This window comes from Culex quinquefasciatus, chromosome 2, assembly GCF_015732765.1.
Source record: "Culex quinquefasciatus strain JHB chromosome 2, VPISU_Cqui_1.0_pri_paternal, whole genome shotgun sequence".
Taxonomy (NCBI): Eukaryota; Metazoa; Arthropoda; class Insecta; order Diptera; family Culicidae; genus Culex; species Culex quinquefasciatus.
In genome coordinates this window covers 224,940,330-224,966,383 of record NC_051862.1, presented here as the reverse complement: position 1 = coordinate 224,966,383, position 26,054 = coordinate 224,940,330, and the positions used below count along the sequence as shown (strand labels likewise).

The window sequence follows — 26,054 nt, the reverse complement described above, 5'->3', positions numbered from 1 at the left end:
TTGTTTTGTGCCTAAAGTATGTTTTTTTCATTGCACTATGAGGTTCTGAACGACCGAAACCATTATCTTCACTTATTCGCTAGTTTTTGTGATGAAGTGCTATTTGAGTGCTAAATAGCACATTTAGCACTTGAAATTTTTGTGATATTCAAATCACTTTTAATTTTTTGCTAATCCTAATTACATAGTGAACAACGATTATTAAAAGCATCGAACTAAAGCTTGTTTTGATGCACCTCCTATCATTACATTTTGCCTATCTAATTTTTTCATGTTTTACAGTAACTTTTTCAATTTTTTGCGTGTTTTGCACATTTTCTGCTATAAAATGGCACCATTATCATTTAAGTTGTAAAAAAAATGCGTAGAGGCATAGTATGGGACACTAGAAAAATTACTGTATACTTCTTTTTACTTAAAATAAAGAAAATGTTAGTAAAAAAACTCAGCCAAAGTTGACCCCTATGTCAAATAAAACAAGTAAAACCTCCAACCCATAAATTTTCTAAAATTTTTAAAGTTCTCCATTCCAATGCTTTTTAAAGATCAAAAGTTGGTTACAAAATTGATTTTTGGCGATTTTTTTAATCGAAGCACGTCTAAAGGCGGGGTTGGGTTGTAGAGGGTTAATCAAAAAGTGGTTCAAAATTGGGCAACATGGCAACCCTGGGGGGGGGGGGGGGGGTAACAGATTCCCAAAAAAGTGTCCACGAGGTTTATGGATAGTCCCTTAACAAACAATCAACTTTTCAAATTTAACAAAAATGGGATCGCAGAATTCGAATGTGGTGTTAAAGTCAAGATGAAGAATTAAAACGTGTTTTTTTTTGTGATTCGATTATCCGAAGACCCATACAAACCTTCGGATAATCGAAACTTCGGATAATCGAGTCTGGACTGTATGACATACCTTTAAAATCAACATTTATGACGGCATCGGATAAGAAAAATCATTTCCAACATTTTGGTGTAAAACTTTTAAATAATTGTTTGATAAGAATTTAAAAAATAATTTCGAATTCGGCAAAAGTAATTTCCATTGCTTATTTTTTCTGACTAGTCCTTGTCAATACCTACAACTTTGCCCTCGACACCAATTCGATCTAAAAATTCCTTTGAAAGTTAAAGATTTTCGTTTATTTACGTACCATTTTTGTATTACCTATTGCCAAAAATGTATGGAGCTTGTATGGGTGAACCAATGGCACAAAATTGCTTCATTGATCGTAATGAGGTCCTTACAAAGTTTGAGCCAGCTAAAAAAATATTTTTTTTTTCGAAATTGGCAAATTACGAAAGAATTGCTTATATGGACTCATATTTATGGTACGAAATACAAATTGTAAAAATGCAAAATCCAACTCAGGGTTAATTTTCGCGGGGTCAATATCATCAGATTGACCCTACACAGTCGCAGCGAAACGAAACAGTCGAAACGGCCGGTTTACAGTCGGTTTAAAATTTAAAATGCACACGAATGGCACTTCAAGAAGCTAAAGGGCACGTAAAGCGTAGAGCGCAAAAAATGAGAACGAAAATTCTCATCATAAAATCAGCCTCTGCTATTTCATGGAGCCGAAGCCGAAGCATCTCACAGTCGTCCAGGACTGTTGTTTACCCAGGCACATGACTTAAGTTTGAGTCATGAGAGAGTACATTGGTGTACACAGCGTGCACGTTACCATGCCCTCTCCTCATCGGTGGAAGCTGTAAGAAAGGAATGGGATATAAAGAAAACATGTTTCAGAGTCATGAATGAATGAGAATGGAATGCCTTTTAGGATGGGCGCAGGTTTGACGAGACGGTCGAGGAAACGGCAACTTATCGAAATTTGTTACACCCCGTACAGCCGGAACGAAACAAACCGTCTAAATTATATATGGATGGGAAAAGAGGAGAAATCCTCCTTCTAGACGCCACGCAGTGATCAACCCATGTCATCTTAAATTTAGTTGAGTTGATGATTATAATACCTGTTGCCGAGGCAGTGGTCCCACTTCTGTCTACAAGAGAAAAAAAACACATTGCGAGCTGGTCCAATTTATCTTCTTTCCCTGCACAGATGCTGTGAAATATGAGAATGCGAATTAATAATTAAGATACGCCTCGCATGAAATCGCAACCTTTGTTACTATTCACCGCCGGCATTCAAAAATGAATGAAAACGATACCATTTCCCCTGAATTAATTTGAGGAACACTACCCACTCTACTCACAATCAAAGCATATAATTTAATCGGATGTTTTTGATTTGATTGTAGACATAACAAAAAAAAACCTTAAAACCAAAGCATTCTAACTTTAGACAAATTTAAAAGAAGAAACATATTTTAGTTACAGCGTATAACTCCGATCGATAGTCTTTCAAAAAATTAATGTAGCCTGAGCGCATGACGTGATATAATCTAATTAGCAAGTAAAAATGGTGATTTTTCACATTGCTGTTATAATTAGTACTGAAATCGCAAAACCACAAATGAGCATCGTCTGTCCAATAAAAATCCAAAGTTGGTCAACGGTAACGATGATAATTTGTATGATCGTAAAGAAAGCAAACTGCTTGTGAGTTGGTATTTCTAATCAATTTGGTGTTTGAGGTGTTTTTTTTAATTTAATTTCTTACAATATAGCAAATCTGTCCAAATAAAAATAATGTTTTGTTCTAAACTAGGCCAATAAACCGACTGGGGTGCATATCAAAATAAATGTATCATTGGTTTGCCCTCAGACAACACATCCCCAAGTAATCCCAGTCGTAAGCATAACAATCTTGGAACACGATCGCATACTTTCGCAGTTAAAGTTAAGCATCAAAATCCCGCTTACAATGCGACGGAAGCGAATTGGAATTTTATGACCACCACCTTCAACACGCTTGCATGCGTTCTCCCCATGACAATCATTTATTTACGACATGGCCAGGTCGCTTCGGAGGTGGTGGATCTTCTTTGCACCCAACCAAGGATTATGTCGCGCCGCGCGCTGTTCGAAGCTTTGCAAAACCACACAAGTCGTTTCTGTGTTTTTTTTTCTCTCTCTTTCGAATCGTGAGATTTTCTCTAGACTGATTGCAATGACTCAACAACGGGGTACGGCTCAAGAGTAAAATAAATAACCACAACAAAGACTTTAAAACATGGTTAGAATGCAACACTCCATCGGAGAATTATTTACAGATTTATTGGACTCACCTACAAACATGACCCACAAAAAAAATTGTTTGAAATGTCAATCAGAAGATCTATTGTTCAAAATTGTTTTAGTTTTAAGTTTCAGAATAATATTTATGTTAGATTTTATCCTTGTGACAGTAGATAGGATAAAACGAAAAATGATTTGAAATTTGCTTGGTTTCTTTAAAAATATAAACCATGCCATGAAAATCTGAACGGATCGATCAAATATGATACGCAGATCGGATTCGATGCAATACCATATGGCCATCCATCATTAGAAGAAAAAGAAAATCATTAACCCAATTACTTAAGTTAGCAGTCACTATTTATCGCATCAAACATAATGCATGAGCATAACATATTGATGTGAATTATACGTACACCCAGTAGGAAACAAATACTTCATACACTTTATGTTTGGTTGACAAGTCAACATAAAATGAATTTCTCACGATTCACAATTTGTTACAATTGTATCACACTGTAATTGAAAAACAAAATAATGCAAAACTGTAACAATTAAATTGAGATGGACGAATTACACAGCACGTGCCCAATTTTCTTATTTTTAATTGGATAAAATTCTAAATTAAAACTAAAAATTAAATTCCTTGAAGTTAAAGTAGGATCAGATCTTAACTGCAACTGAATGTATGTGCATCAGCAGAATAAACAACTTGCACTGCAAGGAAGAGATTGTCGGTTGCAACAAAATTAATTACTGTCCGAGATAAGCTTATGGCCAAAAATAGATGTTTGGACTAAACAAAATGTGTACATGTTAATATAGGGGCAGGAGGGCAGAATGGACCAGGGGGGCAGAATGGGCCACCCTTGGTTTTGGGCTTTAGAATGGATTTAGACCAATTGTAAGGCAAGGGTCTTATAAAGGACGTCAAATAACATCACCATACCGAAACTACGTTTGAATTCATTGTATTCTACGAGTTATGAGCAAAAATGTAAATTAGTGATAAAACCACGCAAATGTTGTTTATTTCGAGGTTTTTAAATAAGCTTTCTACAAAGTTGGATTGTTTGAAAAAGTTTGCTCAATGCTTATAACGATACTAGATGTTACTACCAAGGTATACAATCAACAACGGAACCTTAAAATCATTTAGAGGCTTGGTGATGGAAGTGTTAAAATAAAATCCACTTGGGGGCAGAATGGACCACCCTTATCCTGCCTTATAAAAACAATCAAAAGTTATGAAATTTGGATTAAATGGATTATTTCACTCCTGGTAGCTTCACAAATCACGTTTAATGCAACATTAGTTGATTTTTTAGTTGTTTTGATGATTATTTGTAAAAATAGTGTCATTTTTCAACATATTAACACTATTTTCAAAAATGTTTGTTTTGTTAAGTGACTATTTTTATTAAAGTGATCTAACTTCATGGAAACTATGTTAGAACGGTACCTTAAGTCATTTCTTATCTCCCTTCAACGTTGTATTAGATGAAATGGAACTTTTCAGCATTTATTTTGAAAAGTGTTGCTATTCGATTCTGTTATTTTTGGTACAGAAAAGTAGGCTATTTCGTCGTTCAAGAATGACAGGAAAAGTAAGTAGTTTCACGACGGAATTGCAAAAAATAGTTTTAAGCTAAAAAATTTCATCAACCAACTATACAACATTGAAGGGAACATCCCAAAGCATAAGCCTACTACACTGATTTCATAAGTTTTCATGTTTTTCCATGGTTTTTGGCGCATTTTACTAAGGCGGGCCATTCTGCCCCCCCCCCCCTGCCCCTAGGATATATAGGCTTCTAAAACGGTAGACGTGTTGAAATTGGGGGAGAAGTCTAAAAAGGGGAGGGAGGTGGGGGTAGTTATGTTTTGGATGATTTTTGCAGTTCGTACTATTTAGATGGTACCTTATTAAAAAAGTACATTTCATTATTGATTTATGTCTATGAAAAGAAACATAAAACAAAAAATAACTCCAGGGTTGTAATGTGTTGTACAGTAGTTGTTCGGTAACTGGGCTGAGAACGTAGCCCAGTCACCGAATGTTGCTCGTTAACTGGGCTGAAAAAAAATAACGAGGGGACCACCGATGCATAATATTTTCCAGATGAAATATGAAAATAAAAGTTACTCAAATTTATTTGCAATGCTTACTTTTCATTTTACTTTAATTGTAACTTGAAATTAAACAAAAAATTGAAACAAGTTTTTTATTTATTGAATATGATTTTTGCATCCATTAACCCCTCGGTCATTTTGGTTTGTTTTGGTTTTTTGACGTTTGTCTGCTTTTTAACTGGGCTACGGCCTAGTTATCGAGCGCCCAGTTAAAAAGCAGCCCAGTTAAACAACGCCCAGTTACCGAACAACTACTGTATTACGATTACTTGTTAGTTAAACTGTAATAAAGTCAAAGAAGAAACTCCTATCAATTTGTTTTTTATTTAAAAGAAGGGTGTTCAGGGGGCCTTAATCTATTTTCCCATTGTTCCTTTTGCCCATACGGTTAGGGAGCGTTCTTTTATTGCGTAACGCAAAAAATCGCATTTTTAGACCCCCTTCCCCCTTCTTTCCATACAATTTTTTTAAAAAATGTATGAAGCGTAACACGTAACAGCGTAACCATCATACCTATTTTTCGATAGAAATGAGTCCAACATTTGTTGCTTGGTGATCGAAAAGCATGCCGACGAATATGTTTTTGGGTTTATGATATTGCACCATCATTCTGTTGTTCTATTAGTCACTGTTCACATATTTTTATTTTTTTTAAATCATTTTTTGAATTAGAAATACATTTTGGGGGAAAATTACGTTTAAAACTAATCTTAATTTAAAAACAAAAAAAAACAAGAATTCATTGAAATATTCAAAATTATCAGTACGAGTAATCTACGAACTGTATTTCACGATGAAAATCCGAGGGCTGTTACTTGTTCCTCACGAGTTTTGCAACCACGATTAAAAAACTGAATATTTTTTTTATAACTTTTTAAAAACATTTATTTGTTATCTTACAGTATCAAATAACCATCAATCACTGTTCTTGTTGCTTCAGGTAGTTCTCGTAAAGCATTAATAAATCTTCGCTGGTTCGTGGTTTGACAACGTTCAGGGCGTGATCGAAGAACTTTTGTGGAATTTCCAGCGTATCAAATGATTCTTCGAGTGCTTTTAATGCGGCTTCCTGGCAAATGGCTTCAATTTCCGACCCCGAGTAGCCTTCTGTTCGAGCCACGAGATCATCCTGTTGAACATCAGCGGAAATCGGTATTTTGGACAACTTTATCCGGAATATTTCCTTCCTGGTGGCGAAGTCTGGTAACCGCACGTATATGATACGATCTAATCGTCCTGGCCTCATCAATGCTTTATCGATCAGATCTGGTCGGTTAGTTGCGGCGATAATTTTGACATTCTTGAGTGCACTAACTCCATCGATTTCGGTTAATATCTGTGCTAACACTCTTTCCCTAACCGAGCTGCCGGACTCGGCAGAACGTTCACCACCGATCGCATCGATTTCATCAAAGAAGATGATCGATGGCGCCACCTGGCGTGCCTTTCGAAACAGTTCCCTGACGGCACGTTCCGATTCGCCGACCCACATCGAGAAAAGCTCTGAACCTTTGATTGATAAAAAGTTTACCTTGCTTTCGGTTGCAATCGCCTTTGCTATCATCGTTTTGCTGCATCCAGGTGGGCCAAACATTAGCAGTCCCCTTGGAGGAGAGATTCCCAATCGGGTGAAGATTTCCGGCCGATGTATTGGCCACTCGATGATTTGACGGAGCTTAAGCTTAAGATCGTCCTGCCCACCGATATCAGCCCAGTGAACGTTTGGATTTTCGATCATGATTTCTCGCATAGCACTAGCCTTGACATGTTGCAGAGCCGAAGCCATGCTAGCGTAGGTTATCGTAGCTTTGGCTTCATGACTTGCCCGTCCCACCAGACTGACTAAATCCGCCCCAACATAACCGTGCGACACTTTGGCAATGCTTTTGATTTCATCCGGATGAAGGGCGTGTTTCTGAAGAGTTAAAGATTTCAACAGGATTTGCTCGCGGGCATCGGCATCCGGGATGGGAATTTCAAACTCATAATCCAATCGACCACTTCTTCGCACAGCTGGATTCAACGAGTCGGGATTATCCGTGGTTCCAATCAACACTGTGCGTGATCCTCGCACTGAGCTGTTCAGGTTGTCTAGTAAATTCACAAAGAAGTTCGATAACCGTTTGACGATATCTGACGCTTCGGCTTTCGGACAGATGTTGTGCATTTCTTCGACGATCTAAAAGGTGCAATAGAAAATTAATAACAGATTGAGATAGGTTTCATTTCTCCAGCTTACGATGATGGTTGGACTGGGATAATTCTGCAAAGCTTTGTTAAACAACTTTGATACGTTGCCTTCTGATTCGCCGTAGAATTTGCTGAAAACCTCCGAGCAATTTATTCGAACGGTTTTGCACTTGAAGTGTGCGGCTAACGAGTTGACGAGAAGTGTTTTACCCGTTCCGGAAACACCGTAAACCAGAACGCCACGACTGATGGGCACATCGCTGTGGGTCGTCGATGTAGGTTTCGATATGCCCAGCGCGAGTTTGGTGATTTCTTTCAGTTCGCCAATCACAGTCTCAAGGCCACCAATGCGATCCAAGCAATACGACACCGACTGCGTTTCCTGGGACGATCCAGTGGTCACAATGGTCACGGTTGAATCTCGATTAAATTGGTAATATTTGCTGTCGCCGAGTGTTAGGTTCTGCAAACTTTGCTCAATTGTTCCCTTGGGCGCATCCTTCAACGAGATGTTGACTGCGTCAAACTGAATAGCTTTGTTACACAATCTTAAAGTCAAGAGACTGCGTTCGTTCAAAACGCGACCGGTGAATTGTTTTCGAACTAGCTGGGCTAGCCAGAGCTTATTTTTGTCGACCCACGCTAAGCTTTCAGCTCCACCCTGAAGGTTCAGCTCCAATTCATGAGCAATCGAAATTGTGCTCTTGAACGGTTTGATGGACACTGATTTCTGGTCCTGGCCTTGAACTTCATCTAAAAATAAGTGAGTATTTAAGACTCAAATCTCCCGATCTTGTACAATACTTCCTACCGATATGATTCACGATGACACGAGCACCAAACTTGTCGTCCATTGGCCATACCTTACGAATGAAGCTGAACTTGGGAGATACCAGCGAAACCTCAACGTAGTCTCCCAGGACTAGACCGAGCTTCGTAACGGCACCTCTGCCCATCAAGATCAACCCATCGAGCTGTGCTTCACCGACATCTTTAAGATCTTCAAACGTTGACAGCTTAAGGCACTCCACGCTGTTGCAGATCAGCTCAACCTCCGCCGTCAGATATCCGCTGAGTTTATCGACGTTCTGGCACTGGTCCTCCTGGTGCTGGCCCAGTTCCGCTGTTAGAATATGTCTCTTGCACTGCTCACATTTCCACCAGGTTGGTTTTTCCTTTTTAGCCGACTTCGGAGGCATGTTTCCAAATCACAGACGAATGCACGTGAACTACCAAGTGTTGTTGTTTATGTTTTTGAACCGGCTTTGACAGCGCGCATTGTTAGTTCAGACAGAAGATAACAGATAGCGCATAACGTCGCAGTTATGCTCGCTCGTCGTAATCACGAAATGAAAACGTTTTTTTTTTTGTGAAAACAAAAATGTTGGATCAAAATTTAGCAAACTGATAACTGTCACCCCTTCTATCGTGTTGAGATTGAGTTTAGTTTGCTGTAATTTCGAGTTTAGCTATTCTAAACTGTAAAATTCGAATAGATGATAGTGTGTTACATTACCAAATTAAAGTTCTCAGTTAGTACTAAATTTTTACGGACACTACTATTTCCGCCATTTCGGATTATTTTTTTCCAGGGTACCTTAAAGCATTTTTGGGATCCCTCATACGAGCTCAGCGTACAAAAATAAGACCGCAATGATATTTTTTTGTGCATAGAGGATGTCAAATTTAATAATTTTATAATTTAATAATTTTATAAATGAATAATTTAATAATTTAATAATTTAATCATTTCATAATTTTATAAATGAATAATTTAATAATTTCATAAAACGATAATTTAAAAATTTAAAAATTTAATAATTTAATGATTTAAATAATTCAATAATTTTATAATTTAATAATTTAATAACTTAATAATTTGCAGAATTATTAATTTAGGAAATAATGATTTTTTTCTATGTTGGTGAGAAGAAAATTTTAAGTTTGGGATAATAAATAAATGAATGTTATTTTAAATTATTATAATAACTTCATTATATTTATTTCGTGATAAAAATAACTTTAAGCTAAAAACTAAGCCATTAGTTTTCGCTCGACGGATCCGCTTCCGTAGCCTTCTTCCTGATTCTCTTCTGCCGAACTCCTCTGGGAGATCTCTTCCGGACGTCATTCTTCTGCTCATGCAGTTCAAGGTGCCGTTTCAAAACATATTTCCCTAAAAAGTTAAGCGATTCGTATAACAAGGAATAATCAAACTGATAAAAATCTACCTTTAAATGTGGCGTCACAAAACGTACACTGGTAAGGTCGCTCGTCACTATGCTTGAGAGTTTTATGTAACTTGACCGCGTTGGATTGGTTGAATGCTGCGCCACATTCGTCGCATTTGAATCTAAAAAGGACAAATTAATTTTTTAATATGCACCAACAACATAAGTTTAGCCCGAGAAACATACGGCTTTTCGGCGGTGTGAGTTCTTTCGTGACGAAGTAAGGAGCAGCGCGAAGTTGCTGTAAATTTGGTGCAATAGTTACACTTGAAGACGATAGCCTTCGTGTGGACATCATTTTCGTGCGATTTTAGATGAGACGATCGGCTGAATTTTTTCCCGCAATACGAGCAAATAAATTTACGCTCCGGAGGTCCGACGATTCCTCTGTGCACGCGAAGGATGTGATCTCTTAGTTTGAAATTTGACGAAAATTCAACAGCCGAGCCCTGGTCTTGGCACTCTTTGCACGGAATTCTTTTTCCCGTCCTGAAGTGCAAACGCTTAAGGTGCTGCAAAAGAATTTAATGATTGAATAATGTTGAAAAGTGAACGTAATTTACTAACGTTATTCAAGTGCCTAACTGTTGTCACTTTTAAATTGCACAAATGGCATTCCTGGGAAATTCCGATGTGTGAAGGCAGATGCAAATCCAACTCGTTCAAAGTAGCAAAGTCAGTTGTGCAAATGTAACACGTATATGTTGGCTTGCTTCTGGCGAGTTTTGTGATTTTAGTTTTTACTTTTTTAACGTTCTTTTTTGCTGGTTCAATGTGATGTTCAGTCTCCAGAATCAGCTGATTTGGAGAAGTGTTAGTTTCCAGCTTAACTGGCTCCGAATTTGTGTCACGTGAGTTTTCATCTTGCATCACAATTGACTCTTCGGTTACGATGTCCAATATTTCGATGTTACTTTTGTCATCGATTTCACTGAAGCAAAAATAATAAAGAATTATCGTTTGAGTAACGGTTTTGAGATAATTATGATAACCTTACCTATAATATGTTTTAACTGTATCATCTGTATCGTGTATTGTTTTCCGTATACGATAAACCAGCTGCACATTTTTCGCACATTGCTCGCACACTTTGGTAATTGTCTCATTTTCTGCAAACTAAATTTTCTCCATTAAAAAAAAACATAAATATTATTGCATTTTTGTATGCACTACCAAAATTTGGAAGCACTCGGTCACAACTTGTTGAAGCGTCCGGCCATCAGATATAAGTTCGTCAATTGAGAAAAATTCCTCAATGAAGTTGCTGTCAACGACTAAATCCTTAAGACACAACCGACAACAGTTTATAAAATTCATATTTTTTTAAATAATTGTACACAAAAGTAGCAAATTTTCACGATCGACTGACGGACCATGTAAAAAATGTAAACAAGCCAAAACCGTGACACACACAGAAAGGTGCGACGCAACCGAGCAACGTTACAGTGGTAGTGGTGTAAAGCATAAAAGTGCATAAAATTCTTATTTCGCACGAGCGCGCATAAAATCTGGTTGCCAACAGTAACGTAAACAGTAAACATTATGCTATTTGATGCTGGAGCATAACAAGCAGAAACATCTTTCCGAAAAATGAGCTCATCTCCGGGCACTTCCGCCACGACACCCACCAAACAGGTGAATAGTTGGATGGATGAAGTTCTACGAACTTCGAGCAATGGTTCGGGCAAGTAAGAGGGTCAAATTGAGGCGAATTCAATGGGACAAACTAATAACGGTATTTTTATTTCACCTTTCACCTAGGAAAAATTACTCCAATCTGCTGGAAATGTACGTATTAAATGTTGAATTTTGAGGGGTAAAAATGTTCATTGGTTGATATTATTTTCAAGGGAACGTTTCGCGAGCGCCCTGGACACCGTAGAAGATCCCGACATCCCGATGCTACCCGATGCCGATGAACTACAGGAAAGCCTCTTTTACAACGAATCGCCCAATTTACCCTCGTAAGCTTTTTAGTTAATTGTTTCGTTAATCAGTGTGGTTAATCATTTTAATTACGCCATTGGTGATTTTTTTACTGAAGCCTGACTTACCCTATAGGGTTGGTAACATTTTATGACTTCAGTTAGAGGACACAGAAATCGTTCATGAGTTTTTAAGTTAAATATGTTGATTTATTTAAAATATTTTATAAAAAAGATTGTTGACTTAAAGTTTCGCAGCAAACCGAGAAAAGGGCAGATGAGCAGTTTGACAACTAACGTGGATTTATACATATTTTTTTATAATTGTCTGCTAAAAACTTTGTAGAATATTGTTACACTCTATAAAATAACCCTGCAATTTTTTAAATGAAACTTAAAAATGTAATGTTTTGCTCTGAATAAAAATTGACCCTTCTGGGTTATTGCAGATTCGAAAAGTAGCCTACATTACAATTCCCATAAAATGACATGTGCCATTATTTTAACAAAAAAATGCCTATTTTTTGAAACTATTGTTGTATTTTTTCGGAATTCTGAGTACGCCATCAAATTGTGCGTCCAATTATTGCATATAAGTCCTTTTGACACCAAATTTCCATATCATCACCAATTCAGGCTGCAAATTATTGAAAAACACGTTTATTGTCGAATGTCCCAAAACGCCCCTATGTCTCGAGATATCGAAAAATGTAGAGTGCATTCAGGGAGAACCCAGATCAGGGACAAAAAATAACCCTGAAGACAAAATTTGACGCAAATCGAAGAGGGGTCGGGCCAACTTTTTCCGATTTCGTGTGTGTTGGCGGAGAATTGGAGAAATGAATAGAGTTAAGCCATTGATCCAGAGTAAAATTTGTAAACTGACTCTTATCAGAAAGCATAGCATTACGGGTCTATCTTTTACAATTTGATTGCTGCCAGGTACGAACAAAATATCTAAGAATGAAAGTTTCCTCACTGTACTTCAAGGCTACGCCTATACAGTCCCGGCGGGGATATGGGAGGGAAGTTTTTTCTTGGTGGCAAACCACGTAGCCCAGTGGTAACGCTTCCGCCTCTTAAACTCTGGTGTGAATAGTATCAATAATAAAAAAATGTAACACTTTTCCAGGGTAACAACTTACAAGCAGCTAAGTTCGGACATTTTCCCCAACGGTAAATCAACGCTTGGAAATTTGGACGAAATCGATATTTCGGTGCTGACGGAATGCTTGGAGAACGAGGACGACATCGAGGAACCGGACGAGCCCTGGGTATGGGACCAATTGTTCACCCAACTGTCAATCAAAATAAGCACCGAAGCGAAGGCAAACGTGGTGGAATTCAAAAACTAAGCTGTGATTCACTTAAAAATACATTTCTATCACGAAGTTTATTCAGTTATTCAGATTACTTCTATCGATGATGTACAGTGTGTCCTCCTCCAGCTTTTGCAGACTCTGCGGTAGAAGCATGTTATCCTCGGCGTACGGCAGAATATCACAAATCAGAGATGACTCAACGTTCAGAATGTACTCACAGGGCCGGGGCTCGAGTAAATACAGCGCGATGGCGTTCGAGCTAATCGAACTTTCCGTACATTTGAGCTTCACCTCGACCTGCCTCGGCTGATTTGTTTTGTCACAAACTTCGCCACCACCGTAGAAGTTGCTCAGCTGGTTTTCATTTTTGCGCGTATTTTTGCTGGACGGATTCTTCTCGAGCCATTCCAAGTGTTTCTCCTTGCTGAAGTAGCCCAAAAAAATTGAATTGTCCTCGTGGAACTGACGGACGTGCTTTCCAAAGCAAAGCTCAAACTTCCACCAACCGGAACCCTAGCAAACGAGAATAGATTTAGAACACCTTTTTTCCAACAAACTCAAAATAAAATAAAAACCTACTCCCGTCAAGCAGTAAGTACCGTCCAAAAATTCCAGCAGTGGCTTCAATTCTCGCGATTTGCGGATCTTCTTGGTAAGCGAATCCATCGGGGTAGTTGGCTCGTCTCCGATTTCGCTTTCGACCAAACCTTTCCTTTGCGTGCTTTCGATTATGGGCTCGTTCGGAAACAGCAGCTGAGGACCTTCCTGGAAAGCGGAATAAACATCAGACAACTAAATTTTATACGGGATTTAAAAGTACTGTACACACACACAACAAACATAAATATATAAAACATGAAATAATAACAACAAACCTCGTTGAAATTAATAACAGCAATAGCTTCTTTAATGCTTTTATGCACATCCTACAGTAAAAGAGGGAAGTAAACTAGATAAAGCCAAGAAAACCAAAGCTACAAACTAAAACTACTGATTTTTTTAAATAGTAAAACAAGCCAAGAATCGGAAAGTTAAGCAAAGCTAAGCGTTTCATACCGTCAACTTTTGGTACTTGATTTTCATGCTCTCAATCTCCATCATAAGCAGATTTTTGGGCTTTTTGGGGGCATTATCCACTGTAAAAATGATAAAAATTTCACTCTTCAAATTTCAACTTTGAAACATTCCTAAAAACATACCCGGCACGCACGTGATTTTGTTCTCCTCGGTGTGCTCCTTGTACTTTGGGTGGGCGCACAGCATTGGCGTCAGAATGATGATCTCGTAGTTGCAGGTCGAGGTTTCCTTGAGCGAGTACACCTCGTTCTTGCCGTGGAGGTAGCACACGTACAGCACTTTGGTCATCCTTGGCTCGCCGTTCAAGTCGCAAACTGTAATATGGGAAAACGAATTGCAATTACAGTTCACAAAAGCGGCTCAGGTTGATTGTCTTACCCGTGCCAGAATCCATTTCCAATTCCAGATACGGCAAGTTGAGTCCGTCAATCTTCTTGTACTTGAGCTTGTCGGATGCGTCCGAGTCCTTTTCGAATCGGGCCTTCAGGTTGGCCGTCTTCTGCTTGTCCCACTTGCCGAGGTAGTATTCCTGCAGCTTGCTAGTCTTTTCGTGCCGTTCTTCGTGGTACTGTTTGATGTATTTACCGTGGCACACCTCGTACGTCCAGTAGCTCTCGATCCGGTACGAACAGGTCGCATGATTGAACAGGGGCATGAGCAAATCCAGCGGACTCGGACCATTGTATTGCCATGCCGAGGCAGGATCCAGCACCGGTGCAATCGAGGGAATCGTGCACCGATACTTTTCCTTGTTCGAGGTCGTCACGGTAATTTCTTCATCTCCAATGTTTGTGCCCTACAAGTGACACGATAGAAATCACAAAAATAAACTCAAAAACTAAAACTCAAAACTCACCAAAAGTTCGTCTTTTCCCTGCCAGGCCAAATTGAACAGAACCGTATCGTCGAACCCTTTGGCATCGTGACCACTAACGAGCTGCGACCAGGTGGTCGCCACCAGAAGAAGCACCACTGGCCACGCACATTTCATTGTGATGTCGCTTAGTAATTTTGTAACAAATGCAAAGTTTTACTTCAAATTGTTATAAAACAACATTTCACTGCTCGGTCGTGGACAAAATCGATTGGTTGTCTGACAGAGCGAGGAGGTGTGCGTTGTCAGTCACTGACAGTTGAGTCTCGTACTGTACGGTTGAATAAATCCTAGTGTGATGAATATAAATCTAGATGTTTATAGGACCTTTAAAGAAACTCTAGAAATGTCAAAAAATCTAGCGGTATACTTCAATGTCCGTTATGCAATTTTATGAGGAATTTTCTCAACTTTTCGGAAATAAATATTTTTAGGTATGATAATCATGGGCACTATTTGAAAAACCCGAAAGACTAAAATTTTCAGTTAAATTTAAATTTAGAGGCTATATCTTGAAAACGGTGCACTTTATCGAAAAAATTGTAATGTAATTTTCTTTAGCAAATTTGATTTTACATTAAAAACTGAAATAAATATAAATTTAAACTGAAATTTAATTTTTTACAAAAAACATGTACTGTGGGATTTTTTAAAGTTATTTAAAAATTGACATAGGTACTGTATCAAATGCTCCGGTTTATTTTATGAATTGTTGTTGTGAAAGTTGTGTATAAAAAATTAAAATAATCAAAATCATTAAAGTAAATTATTTTCTTAACCAGCCGAAAATAAGTATGTTAAATATAGGAAATTTTCTGATATTGAAAAATATAATTCCCGTTTCAAGCTTGAGCATGATTTTTGCTGGACATTAATGTAACTTTAATAGAAATAATTACATTTGGGTGGATACCATATGAAGAGAAAAATAGAAATTCTTGTTGGCTTTTAATTTATTTGACAGAATTTCAGGCGTCTTTGAAAAATTAAATTTTTTTCAAAAATCGATACACAATATTTATGATGTTTTTATTTAACTCATATGATGACATTTCCAGTAGCTAAACATCAGAATTTTTTTGTGAAATTCTAATTACATGTTAAAAATTAGAAAAAAAAAATTTAGACTGTAACATTTTTTTAAGAATCCTTAAAAAACTAACAATTGTGTCAGTATACAACTAGATCAGACAAAAAAAATATCTAAGGCACCGATTTTTGAATATTTGTATAGCATATTTTGCCAACATTTATGTAGATTTGTATAGAAGAACCAATGATGCAAAATGGCTTTTTGGTCAAAGTGAAAGTGGTCAATATTTTTTCAGGCAGCAAACAAATCGAAGAAGTCGTCAATTTATATGAGCTACGCTGTGATATCCATTTTCAGCTTTCCAGCAAGGTTCCTGATTTTCAGTTCAAAGATCAGGAATCCCTCACTCATCGCCTAGCGAATCATTCGCGAGTGAACACCACTTGCTAGCTGCCAGCGTCTTGGTTCAAGGTGGAAATTACTTTCAAATATTTCTTTAATGTTGCATAACATTTATGATAACATTTATTTTAAGCAGTTTAATAAATGATCAAAACAAAGCGGATCGCACACTATTTCGACTAAGCTTTGAGCGACATAACGCAATCGGTCTCTTTGAACCATTCGCTGTATTACCCGAGCGAGAGCGAGAACAAAGAGAGAGTGCACGACTCAACCCCCGGTGGTTGGTCACTTTTTCGTTTGACACTTTTTTAGTTTGTACCCCGTTGGTTGGTCAAAGTCAAACTAAAAAGTGGCGAACTGTCACTTTTTACACGGCGCTCACGCACACTTTCAAAACAAACGTTTAGTTGTGTGAACTCCGTGTAAAAGGGGTGTCAAACTAAAACGTGACCCCGTTCGTTTGAAAACAGTTGGTGTCAAACCATCGGGGTTTGAGTGTATTCAGTAGCGATCGGTGTGGAAGTGGCAAACGGTAGGAAACGGTCAGAGCAGGTTTTCGTCGCGTACGATTTGTGATCGCAATTGATTTTTTTTTAGGCTTGATCTTATTTTTTTTAATAATAGAGCGTAAAATTTAACCTATTGTATTCGGAATGTTATTTTTTTTAGCTGGGGCCTACCTAAGCGAAACTTTACTGTTTATGTGATGTTGTCATAATTGAATTGAAGTTAAGAAATCAAAACACTAAGGAGTGCGTTCACAGTTGCGGCCTGCTGAAAGTTATGAGTTATTTTAAGTTAAAAATGTAGTTTTCAAAGGCAATGTAAATTTAACTGAACATTGTATTACATTGTTCTTTTGATACTAATGATTGTACTTATTTTGTTATTTACTCATTGAAAATTAAAATTTGGACCCCCTTGGCTAGGGCACGAGACCGACGAACGTGCTCCAGAATCATTGACATTGCCGTACAGCATTAGCGAATGCCACCAGTGAATGCCGAATATACTCAAAATATGGAATGTTGTACCTTAATTAAGACTTTAAATTTAGTGAATGAAACGCGGTCCATGTAAAGTTACCAGATATGCTAGTAAAAAGTGCACGTTGTGTAAAATTTGGTGTTTATGTAATAAGTGGAACAGTAAAGTGCAGTTGCGTTATCCAACAAGGATGAAATAATTGTTGCGTGGGAATCATTGCTTTCAGTAAAATGTTTGTGATTAGATCTATTTATGTTCGTTTCTTGAGTATCGTTATACTTGCCTTCTTGGGGGTCACTCTTATGATACAGAGTCTTCCAATAACCACAGGTTTGAGGCTTAACTGATGGTTATTGGTTGTGTGCCTCAAAACTGTTTTTGGTTTTATTTGCAGACACTTGCAAGTGTGAGGATCGAGACATTCAGCACGAAAAGTTTCACAGCAGCTTCCGGGAGGTCACGAGCGATAAGCCAAAGTTGGCCATTCTGGTTCCGTTTAGGGATCGCTTCGACGAGTTGCTGCGCTTTGTTCCGCACATTTCGGCGTTCCTGGACAAACAACAGGTTCCGTTTCACATCTTTGTCCTCAACCAGCACGACCGGTTTCGGTTCAACAGGGCATCCCTGATAAATGCCGGTTTTCTGCAGGTGAAGGACCAGTTCGACTACATAGGTAAGAGGAGCTGATTGAAAGATTTCGGCAAATTATAAAATTGCGAGTTTAATTTTAGGAATGCACGATGTGGACTTGCTTCCACTGAATGATAATTTAAAGTACGAGTACCCGGGCGAAGGTCCTCTCCACATTTCCGGTCCAGAGTTTCATCCCAAGTACCATTACGCGACATTCATCGGTGGCATTTTGCTGCTAAAGGTCGAGCACTATCAGCAGCTCAACGGAATGTCCAACCGGTACTGGGGCTGGGGTCTTGAGGATGACGAATTTTACGTACGAATAAAGGAAGCGGGTCTGGAAGTGTTTCGACCACGGAACATTACAACCGGCCCCGAGAACACTTTTCTGTCGGTGACAACACGACGTCCAAAGTCAGTTCAAGAAATAACCTCTAATTTAACCCCCTTTCAGACACATTCACGATCGCCTGCACCGGAGACGGGACACGACAAAGTGCTACAACCAGCGTGAAGTCACGAGAAGGCGAGACCGCGAAACCGGCCTGAACACAATCCGGTACACGATCGTAGACCGGAAGGAACTTACAGTGGACACCGTGCCAGTGACTGTGTTAAACATAGACTTAGAGTGCAATAAAACGCAAACTCCTTGGTGTGAATGTGATATGAAGACGGACAGCAAAAAGAAGGTCTGATTTGCACCACTTTGCCATAGGATTGTTCTTCAAAACACGATAGTCCAATAAATCTCGTTTCAAACTAATCAAGAGTTTTATTTAGCAAACTCGCCTGGCGCTACCATAAACTTTTTTGTGTTTGTTTGACTTAATTGATAGAAAGCGATAATCTTTTCAGTAAGTAACAATTATAAATTGTTCAGATTAAAAAATAACAACACTTGAGCAAACTTAATTAAATCGTTGTAATAAATAGGATAAAAATAAATCAAAAAACAGTGCTAAAACTAAGAGATTAACTGAAGAAATTTTAGTTAAATATTCTCAATAAAGTTGTTCTACCAATGTTACAGCTGCGGAAATTACACTGGAACCGCCGAAAGTTTCAACTTTTTGGGGACAACCTGGTTTTATAGAGAAAGGGATAGACATTCAGTTAGATTGATTGAAACTGAAACATTTCATAGAAATAGAAGTAAGAAATCTACTAGAAAAAGGCGTGCATTTCGATAGATGGGCATGCATTTTGGACAGGGTTCAACGAAAGCAAATTACCCTCACAAGCTAAAATGTGGTTGCGCCCTAAACGACGTACTCCCGATCACTTATAACCTTGATGCCGTGCTCTGTGAAAACAAACTTGATCATATCGTCGTAGCTTTTCGCTGGGCTGACCCTTCCCGTGGATTCTTCCTTCGAAGCGGGACTAGCTGCCGGAGCCGCGTCGGAACAGACTTCCGACGCCGGCTTTGTGACTGTTGGTGTGCTGGTGCGATTGTTTTGTGCAAGCGATTTCTTTTCCACCTCTTCACCCACCTTTTCGTCTGCTGTGCGATATGAAACCGTATCGATCGCGGAATCGGGCGTAACGGATGCTGCTGTCGTTGCCTTTGTGGTGATAATCTGAACTGCTCCGCCCGGAGCAGACAAAAATCCGCGCATGTTTTTGGCCGAATTCTTGGCATCGTTTTCGGTGCCACAGCAAAAAACACGGTTCAATGCGTTGCGCGGAAAATCCGTTTCATCCATGGATTCGGAGTTGAGCGTGTTCAGCTGGTTTTGACACTCAATGTAATCTTCGTTATCATTTACAGGTGAAACTGGTGAAATACTCATAACTTCCACGCCAGTATTTGGGGTTAAATTGAACTTACTGTAGTGATCAAGGCACAGACATGTGAAAATGAGATGTTAAATTGAATGGGGTAGTTGTTTCACTTCTCATTCCTTGGCAAGACCAGATGAAATTGAAATCTGTGGCGTTAGAAAAAAAAAATACTTACGTTGCACTCGAGCCGTACAGGAGGTGCTTCTTGATGTACTCTGTAACATAGTCGTCCAGTAAATATTTTACCGACAGTCCTCTGCCCAGCAAACGACGAACAAGGGTCGAGCTCACATCATTTGTCACCCAGTTTGTCACAATAGTTATGTTTCGCTGAAAGACATCAAGTATTACTAATCATCCGAACTAGCTAACCCGTACCACGCCTTCCTTACTCTGTATCTGCTGAGCAAATCCGAGTTGAATATAAACTGCTCAGGGTTGGATCCGGCTCGCGAGATCACCACCAAACCGTGCTGACCGATGATGGCTTCGATGTCTTCGTCCTTCCACAAACCTGGCGTCGCAAACGACTCCAAAAGGTCAGCCCCGCACAGCAGCTTCAGCTGGACGTGCCCGGTCATTTTGTTCAATCCCTCTGGCAACCAGGAAGGAATCTGCTGATCGTTGATGCTGTTGGAATCCTTCAGGACCGAGTTGATGTAGTTCTAAAAAAAGCAAACTCAAAATAAAACTCGCAAGTTCCCTCTTCCCCCTATCTTTTACCTGATGATACTGAAGCGTCAGCCTGGTTCTTGTCCACTCTTCCTGCTGCGTTTCCCAGTCGGAGAGCCGGACCCAGTCCGAGGACTGCAGGCCAATTTTAATCATGGTGCACCGGTGGCTAGCGGACACCAGCCCCTTCTTGCCGTACGAGTCGTGCACCGGGGAAACAATGCCACCGACAACCTCTGCCGTTCCCATCTGGTTAAAATGGTCCCGAGCGATTTCTGGAAGCAAACGATTCTGGTAAGTTGAAGCAATTTTAGAGACATTTTCAGCGATTTTGTTACCAAACATCCGGAAATGCATCGGGGTGCACGGATTGAACGACCCGCATGCAATTAGCATAATTTTTGTCGGCGCCGTCATCCTCATCTGGGTGGCTTACTGTTGAATACTGGAATTCACAGGAATCGGGAGATTTTACTTGAAAAATACCAACTTTGCTACATCAATATTTGAAAATTTTGTTTTGAATCATCCTTTTCATGCATGACGTCCTTGACAAGCAGGGTTGCCAAATCGTCTACGAGTTTGTGCGAAGTATGTAAGAAACATTTGTATGGTTCACTTCGTGTCAGGCTTATATGAAAGCTCACCGAATTAAATCTGTAACAAAAGTGTTTGAAAGCGTATAACACCAACACTAAGCACGAGAGCGAGAAACAGGGGGTGAGCTTTTTGGTATAACAGTTTTTTGTGTGCATAATTAAAGGCGTTTCCGTTCAGTGCGTTGCGCTATAATCAAACAACCCTCTGAGAAATGCAACGCCCTGATTAGTCTGATAGTTGGATAAAATCTGGCTGCGACGGCCGATCGGGACGTTATATTTCTCAGTGGAAATAACTTAAGGGAAATAAAACCTTTCTCATCACATTTTTATTATCGGTGGTTTATGCAACAAGTTGCAAAAAGAAGATTTTTCAGCACGAGTCGTACATTTATCCAACGAGATTTACCGAATTAAATAAATACGACGGGTGCTGAAGAAATCAAATTTTGCCACGTGTTAACCATTTTTTTTACGGTTCCAAAAACCACTTTTCGAATTTTATTATATATGTCAAACATTCATGTGTAAAGTAAATTCACCGTTCGAAACATAAAAATATAGAAAAATTTTACTTTTCGGTACTCTCGGTACTTTCGGTCTCTCTCTCTCTTCTCTCTGTCGCACTCATTCACTACAGTGCTGAGAATTTCAGAGCTGAAAAGTTTTCCATTCATTTTCAGTAGATGAAAGGAGCCGTTTCGTCGCTTGAGAATGACAAGAAAAGTATGTAGTTTCACGACGGAATTGCAAATAAATATTTTTTGAGTTGTTTCACAATTTCAAAGGTGAATTTTTGATTTGTCATTGAGCTAGTTCTATCAGTTTCAATTATTGTTATTTTTATTCAAACTTATAAATTTCAAAGAGCCGCAATATCTTTTCGAAAGTTTAGTGTTCAGTCGTTCAAACCGCACAAATAATATTATAATGTCGGCCTGTGTGGATCAATCGGACCGCGCACTGGACTCACAATCCAGAGGTCACCGGGCAGACGCAAAAATTCTAAGTGTTAATATAGGTATTCGGTGCCCTCTCCCCGTGCCATACCTTCACACTTAGGAGACCCGGGAGGCGGAGTCTTGTCGCAAAAAGAACGATACACGCCTGTGAATCCGTTGACGAAACCGCAGTTTATAATGTCGGCCTGTGTGGATCAATCGGACCGCGCACTGGACTCACAATCCAGAGGTCACCGGGCAGACGCAAAAATTCTAAGTGTTAATATAGGTATTCGGTGCCCTCTCCCCGTGCCATACCTTCACACTTAGGAGACCCGGGAGGCGGAGTCTTGTCGCAAAAAGAACGATACACGCCTGTGAATCCGTTGACGAAACCGCAAGGTTTAAGAGGGCCACATTATAAGGTGTTACGTCGATTCCGTTTTTATATTATAATACCAGTTCACCACACTAACTTTATGGGAAATTCATTCGCAGTTCGAGGTGCACGTTTGTGGAATAATTTGCCGTATAGTTTAAAATCTATAACTTCATTTAGTGAATTCAAGCGTAGGTGTAAAGACCATTTAAAAAAATCAATATGAGTTTTGTTTTGGTTTTTGATTAAGGTGAAGCCGTTGCCGTTTTCGAAGAAAATTAATCATTACTATAAAAAATTGTGTTTTAAATCCAATTTAACGAATTTCAGCACCAAAAGGAATCAGCATGTGCCGGTTGTTGCCTTCTTGAAGCCACTGAAGGAATTTTTAAACTAAATCAATTGTGCTTTAAAATTTATATGATTTTGTGGCACAGTCATTGACGTCCTAGTTGGCAATCATTGATTAATGACGATTTCCATAACTTAACAAGGAATGGGATATTCGTTACCAAAAGGAATCAGCATGTGTAGGGCACTATTCTAAACAACTGGTTGAAGGAATTTTGCCAAAATATTGAAAGCGCCGCAAAATTTATATATTTGATGGAAAAATCATGACAATGATGGAAGTCTTCACGTTAAGCAATGCCTTGTTTTTAATAACTACATACACAGCTTATAATCAGTCTTAAATTTATTACTGAATTCTATTCAAACAAGTAATTTGTCGTATCAACCAAATTTTTTTTTTGAATTTATTTCGTTATTGTTTTTAATTTAGTTGTTAGTTTTTAGTTTTACTGAAACATAAGGTCCTTATCATTTAAGTCAATGTGTACAAAAAAGGTTGTACCTTCGGTATATTTTTTAAAAATGAAATACAAATACAAAATACTAATTTATTTAAGGAAATTGGGCATTTCTCTGAAAATATTGAACCAAAACTGATACTTTTTTATGGAATTTGTTCCGAAAACTGTTCTCTACAATGTGATTGAATCTAAAATGTTTTTAAATGTTATGGTGTAATGTGGCAGAGGATTAAAAAAATATTTTTCGGAACCTATTGGGTAATGAACAGCTTATTAATTAAATAATCCATGTTTTGCTTTGTTTATTGCTCAAATTCTTATGGGCAATGTGTTGCTATTTATTCATAATAAATTGTACAAAGAAAAGATTTATTTTCGGTCGTATCGGGGTTTCCAGCTTGGATTCTGGGGTAATTTCAAAGAAAGCTAGAAATCTGGTAAATTTGGCTCGAATTGTTTTAGTGGAGGTCAAATATAGCTAGTTAGAGTTCTCAAAATATATTCATAAGAAATTTGAGTGATATCAACATGAGTGCACCGATTTTCTGTGACTTTTTTGAAGAAATATCCCATAAAATCTAAAAATAATCTTCAAAAAACAAAAAGGTTGATCTAGACCCCCCGACGAAATATTTCGGTGGACCCCGCAAATGTTCAGACATTCCGAATTTTTTTATCATTAAGGTCTCGATAAAATACACCGTGCTATCTAAGTATTGACGGAACATTTTTTTATTTAAACAACACTTGAATTTAATAACAATCCTAAATATGCTTTCAATGCTAAAAAAATGCATTTCAGATTGTTTCGTGTTGATTAGAGATCGCAGTAAGCCGCGCGCGCGAACGGTTGGAGGAAAAATCGCAGCACGATTTTTGACGGTTCGAAATGCTTCTAGAGAATTTAAAAGTTGTCGTTTTTCAATTAGTTTGCTAAAGGTCACATTTTCTTGTGATAAGATTTTGTATAGTTTTCAAAACAGGCCATAAGTGCAACTTCTTTGTTAGAACCACCGAACCATGGGGAAATATTGGTTGGGAGCGGACAGACTCAGTGCAAAAGTGAAAGTGTTCACGTCAAACGATCGGCCTGTCTCCTGAGAAGAACCTGGAATCTGACGATCGGGATACCACCTCGCGGCGTCTTTTGAAGATTTGAGCTTTATGTTAAAGATTTGCTGTTTCTTGGTGAGAGATTTCCATCATAAGTTGTTAAATTATTATATTCCCCTATATTATGATATTATTAAATAACCCTTCTATCCCTTCCCCATTATCCCTTTCCCAATTTCCATTTTCCCCAACTTCAATTGCCCAATTCCAACTCCCTCCTAAAAATATAATTATTTGCCAATTTACACTTACACACCACACCTAACTGACTCGGAGCGTTTGGTACGGTATGTTCACGCATCCTTCCTCCCCTGTTGATTTTTTGAAATGTGATCCGTTCACCGAATCTGTCTCTGCGGTTAATGCAACGCAGTAGGCCTGGCCGCTTTAATTTTTGCTGTACATTTTTGGGGTTACTCGGATGTACTGCAATTATTAATATTGACAAGAAAGGACTTGAGGCGTAATCTAACCGCAAGTTCTTCCAGGATGCTTTCTTCGGACTGGCTGCGCTTGTGTTCGATTCGATTCGATTCGATTCAGATTGTTTCCTGTTGATTACACTTATATTTCTATTGACATTTTTTTTTAAATTTTGAATAAAACAATTTTTTTTCGTTCTTGATTTTCTGAACCAATTTTGAACTTTGGAATATATTTGCAACGGCCTAACTTGGCGAAAAGCTAAACGCACTCTTTGTCCAAAAATCAAAAATCAAATTATTCGCTCTACAGCTTTGCCTTGGCGTTCTCGATTGCGAGATTCCTACTCGAAACTAGGTGTCCGAAGGCTTGATTGTTGAGGCAATTGCAAACCTCTTTTTACACCTAAACTTCCATCCACCCCGGGATTCTTACTGACGACCTTTGGATTGTGAGTCCAACTGCCTACCAGCGAATCCACCGAGGCAGGACCCAGGGAGACGACTCCTACACCTGGACTGAGCTAACGACCTAACACCTCTAGGTTAGACCGGGGCCAACATTTACTTCCCCATCCGACGGAAGGCGTGATCAGACAAATCTCGTCTCAAAATTTGCCACCGGGACCTTCTGGGATCGAACCCAGGCCGACTGGGTGAGAGGCAACCACGCTTACCCCTACACCCCCTACACCTACACTCTTTGTCCACAAGAACTTATTAAAAAATGATAAAAAAAAATCCAATGGGAATAGATTCTGTCAATAGTTACTTTAATTAAAAAATAATTTTTAAAGTGTTTTTTCAGTTTACGATTTTTTCCGAATAGTACTAATCATAATCTACAACTTTCCTGAAGACATCAAATCAATCAGGAAAAGCTTTCTCAATATACAGATTTTTGAATATTTGCATAGCACTTTCTACCGACAGCCCTCAAATTTGTATGGAGAAACCAATGATGCTAAATTGATTATTCAGACAAAAGTTATCGTTCGACACAGTTTCATCCAAAACAAAAAATACAATGAAAGCCCGATTTGCGAAAACGTAGCTATTGCAGCAATATCATGTCAGGACATCGTGCCTGTGTGCTTTAAAATAGGTAGTAAAATATAATAATGACATGCTTGCTAGGGCCCCCTTTTTTTATTTCGCCAAAGGCATCGGGGACCAAGGTACGCTGAAGATCAATTTATTTAAATTTTGCTTAAATCCTGATATGTTCTGTAATTAAATGTTTATAAGCATGAACTTATAAAAATATGAAAAAAGTGGTTATCGTGCTCCTTAAAATTAGCCATTTTATTCATAACCCGTGTCATCATACTGTAGAGATAAATAGATGTAGATTCATTTATCAGAAAGACAAA

General features: G+C 38.5%; 6 protein-coding genes across 10 annotated transcripts; 2 read left to right on the top strand and 4 right to left on the bottom strand.

Moving 5' to 3' along the window:
- Positions 1-6,142: 6,142 nt before the first annotated feature.
- Positions 6,143-8,723, bottom strand: LOC6048335 (ATPase family protein 2 homolog). Its single transcript, XM_001865238.2, has 3 exons — positions 8,277-8,723; positions 7,515-8,218; positions 6,143-7,454 (listed from the first exon to the last, which is right to left on the bottom strand). The coding sequence occupies exons 1-3, from the start codon at positions 8,662-8,664 to the stop codon at positions 6,195-6,197; spliced, it is 2,352 nt and encodes a 783-aa protein (XP_001865273.2). The 5' UTR covers positions 8,665-8,723; the 3' UTR covers positions 6,143-6,194.
- Positions 8,724-9,449: 726 nt separating this feature from the next.
- LOC6048334 (zinc finger protein 675) lies at positions 9,450-11,097 on the bottom strand. Its single transcript, XM_038254813.1, has 6 exons — positions 10,870-11,097; positions 10,694-10,812; positions 10,264-10,627; positions 9,883-10,208; positions 9,697-9,818; positions 9,450-9,641 (listed from the first exon to the last, which is right to left on the bottom strand). The coding sequence occupies exons 1-6, from the start codon at positions 11,011-11,013 to the stop codon at positions 9,508-9,510; spliced, it is 1,209 nt and encodes a 402-aa protein (XP_038110741.1). The 5' UTR covers positions 11,014-11,097; the 3' UTR covers positions 9,450-9,507.
- Positions 11,098-11,148: 51 nt separating this feature from the next.
- Positions 11,149-13,012, top strand: LOC119767122 (intraflagellar transport protein 43 homolog A). Its single transcript, XM_038254814.1, has 4 exons — positions 11,149-11,384; positions 11,458-11,484; positions 11,547-11,660; positions 12,754-13,012. The coding sequence occupies exons 1-4, from the start codon at positions 11,287-11,289 to the stop codon at positions 12,974-12,976; spliced, it is 462 nt and encodes a 153-aa protein (XP_038110742.1). The 5' UTR covers positions 11,149-11,286; the 3' UTR covers positions 12,977-13,012.
- LOC6048338 (endoplasmic reticulum lectin 1) lies at positions 12,981-15,131 on the bottom strand. 2 transcript variants are annotated; one of them, XM_038254812.1, is made up of 7 exons: positions 14,877-15,131; positions 14,399-14,816; positions 14,143-14,334; positions 14,000-14,079; positions 13,819-13,869; positions 13,523-13,708; positions 12,981-13,456 (listed from the first exon to the last, which is right to left on the bottom strand). In XM_038254812.1, the coding sequence occupies exons 1-7, from the start codon at positions 15,009-15,011 to the stop codon at positions 13,019-13,021; spliced, it is 1,500 nt and encodes a 499-aa protein (XP_038110740.1). In that variant the 5' UTR covers positions 15,012-15,131; the 3' UTR covers positions 12,981-13,018. The 2 variants fall into 2 exon arrangements, with proteins under 2 accessions (XP_038110740.1, XP_001865271.2); XM_001865236.2 differs by lacking the exon at positions 13,819-13,869.
- A 2,046-nt stretch (positions 15,132-17,177) lies between these two features.
- Positions 17,178-18,718, top strand: LOC6048333 (beta-1,4-galactosyltransferase 7). Its single transcript, XM_001865235.2, has 4 exons — positions 17,178-17,649; positions 17,714-17,992; positions 18,051-18,342; positions 18,407-18,718. The coding sequence occupies exons 1-4, from the start codon at positions 17,550-17,552 to the stop codon at positions 18,648-18,650; spliced, it is 915 nt and encodes a 304-aa protein (XP_001865270.1). The 5' UTR covers positions 17,178-17,549; the 3' UTR covers positions 18,651-18,718.
- On the bottom strand, positions 18,705-20,973 carry LOC6048336 (nicotinamide/nicotinic acid mononucleotide adenylyltransferase 1). 4 transcript variants are annotated; one of them, XM_038255007.1, is made up of 6 exons: positions 20,751-20,973; positions 20,464-20,687; positions 20,133-20,405; positions 19,916-20,070; positions 19,188-19,785; positions 18,705-19,036 (listed from the first exon to the last, which is right to left on the bottom strand). In XM_038255007.1, exons 1-5 carry the CDS (start codon positions 20,833-20,835, stop codon positions 19,215-19,217), a joined length of 1,308 nt encoding a protein of 435 aa, XP_038110935.1. In that variant the 5' UTR covers positions 20,836-20,973; the 3' UTR covers positions 18,705-19,036; positions 19,188-19,214. The 4 variants fall into 4 exon arrangements, with proteins under 4 accessions (XP_038110935.1, XP_038110936.1, XP_038110937.1 ...); XM_038255008.1 differs by having other exon boundaries at positions 19,194-19,785; XM_038255009.1 differs by having other exon boundaries at positions 19,449-19,785.
- Between the last annotated feature and the right edge of the window lie 5,081 nt (positions 20,974-26,054).

Bases quoted from the DNA above. Each gene is read 5' to 3' on its own strand.
- LOC6048335 (XM_001865238.2), bottom strand. From the start codon at position 8,664: ATGCCTCCGAAGTCGGCTAAAAAGGAAAAACCAACCTGGTGGAAATGT. The intron at 8,219-8,276 runs GTAGGAAGTATT...ACTTATTTTTAG, and splicing joins TGTCATCGTGAATCATATCG to ATGAAGTTCAAGGCCAGGAC. The intron at 7,455-7,514 runs GTAAGCTGGAGA...TGCACCTTTTAG, and splicing joins ATCCCAGTCCAACCATCATC to ATCGTCGAAGAAATGCACAA.
- LOC6048334 (XM_038254813.1), bottom strand. From the start codon at position 11,013: ATGAATTTTATAAACTGTTGTCGGTTGTGTCTTAAGGATTTAGTCGTT. The intron at 10,209-10,263 runs GTTAGTAAATTA...ATTCTTTTGCAG, and splicing joins CAGTTAGGCACTTGAATAAC to CACCTTAAGCGTTTGCACTT. The intron at 9,642-9,696 runs GTAGATTTTTAT...TTAACTTTTTAG, and splicing joins TTGTGACGCCACATTTAAAG to GGAAATATGTTTTGAAACGG.
- LOC119767122 (XM_038254814.1), top strand. From the start codon at position 11,287: ATGAGCTCATCTCCGGGCACTTCCGCCACGACACCCACCAAACAGGTG. The intron at 11,385-11,457 runs GTAAGAGGGTCA...CCTTTCACCTAG, and splicing joins TCGAGCAATGGTTCGGGCAA to GAAAAATTACTCCAATCTGC. The intron at 11,485-11,546 runs GTACGTATTAAA...ATTATTTTCAAG, and splicing joins TACTCCAATCTGCTGGAAAT to GGAACGTTTCGCGAGCGCCC.
- LOC6048338 (XM_038254812.1), bottom strand. From the start codon at position 15,011: ATGAAATGTGCGTGGCCAGTGGTGCTTCTTCTGGTGGCGACCACCTGG. The intron at 14,817-14,876 runs GTGAGTTTTGAG...TGTCACTTGTAG, and splicing joins AGGGAAAAGACGAACTTTTG to GGCACAAACATTGGAGATGA. The intron at 13,709-13,818 runs GTTTGTTGTTAT...TCCGCTTTCCAG, and splicing joins CTGTTATTAATTTCAACGAG to GAAGGTCCTCAGCTGCTGTT.
- LOC6048333 (XM_001865235.2), top strand. From the start codon at position 17,550: ATGTTTGTGATTAGATCTATTTATGTTCGTTTCTTGAGTATCGTTATA. The intron at 17,650-17,713 runs GTTTGAGGCTTA...TTTTATTTGCAG, and splicing joins GAGTCTTCCAATAACCACAG to ACACTTGCAAGTGTGAGGAT. The intron at 18,343-18,406 runs GTCGGTGACAAC...ACCCCCTTTCAG, and splicing joins GGCCCCGAGAACACTTTTCT to ACACATTCACGATCGCCTGC.
- LOC6048336 (XM_038255007.1), bottom strand. From the start codon at position 20,835: ATGAGGATGACGGCGCCGACAAAAATTATGCTAATTGCATGCGGGTCG. The intron at 20,688-20,750 runs GTAACAAAATCG...GTTTGCTTCCAG, and splicing joins GATGCATTTCCGGATGTTTG to AAATCGCTCGGGACCATTTT. The intron at 20,071-20,132 runs GTAAGGAAGGCG...GATGTCTTTCAG, and splicing joins ATTTGCTCAGCAGATACAGA to CGAAACATAACTATTGTGAC.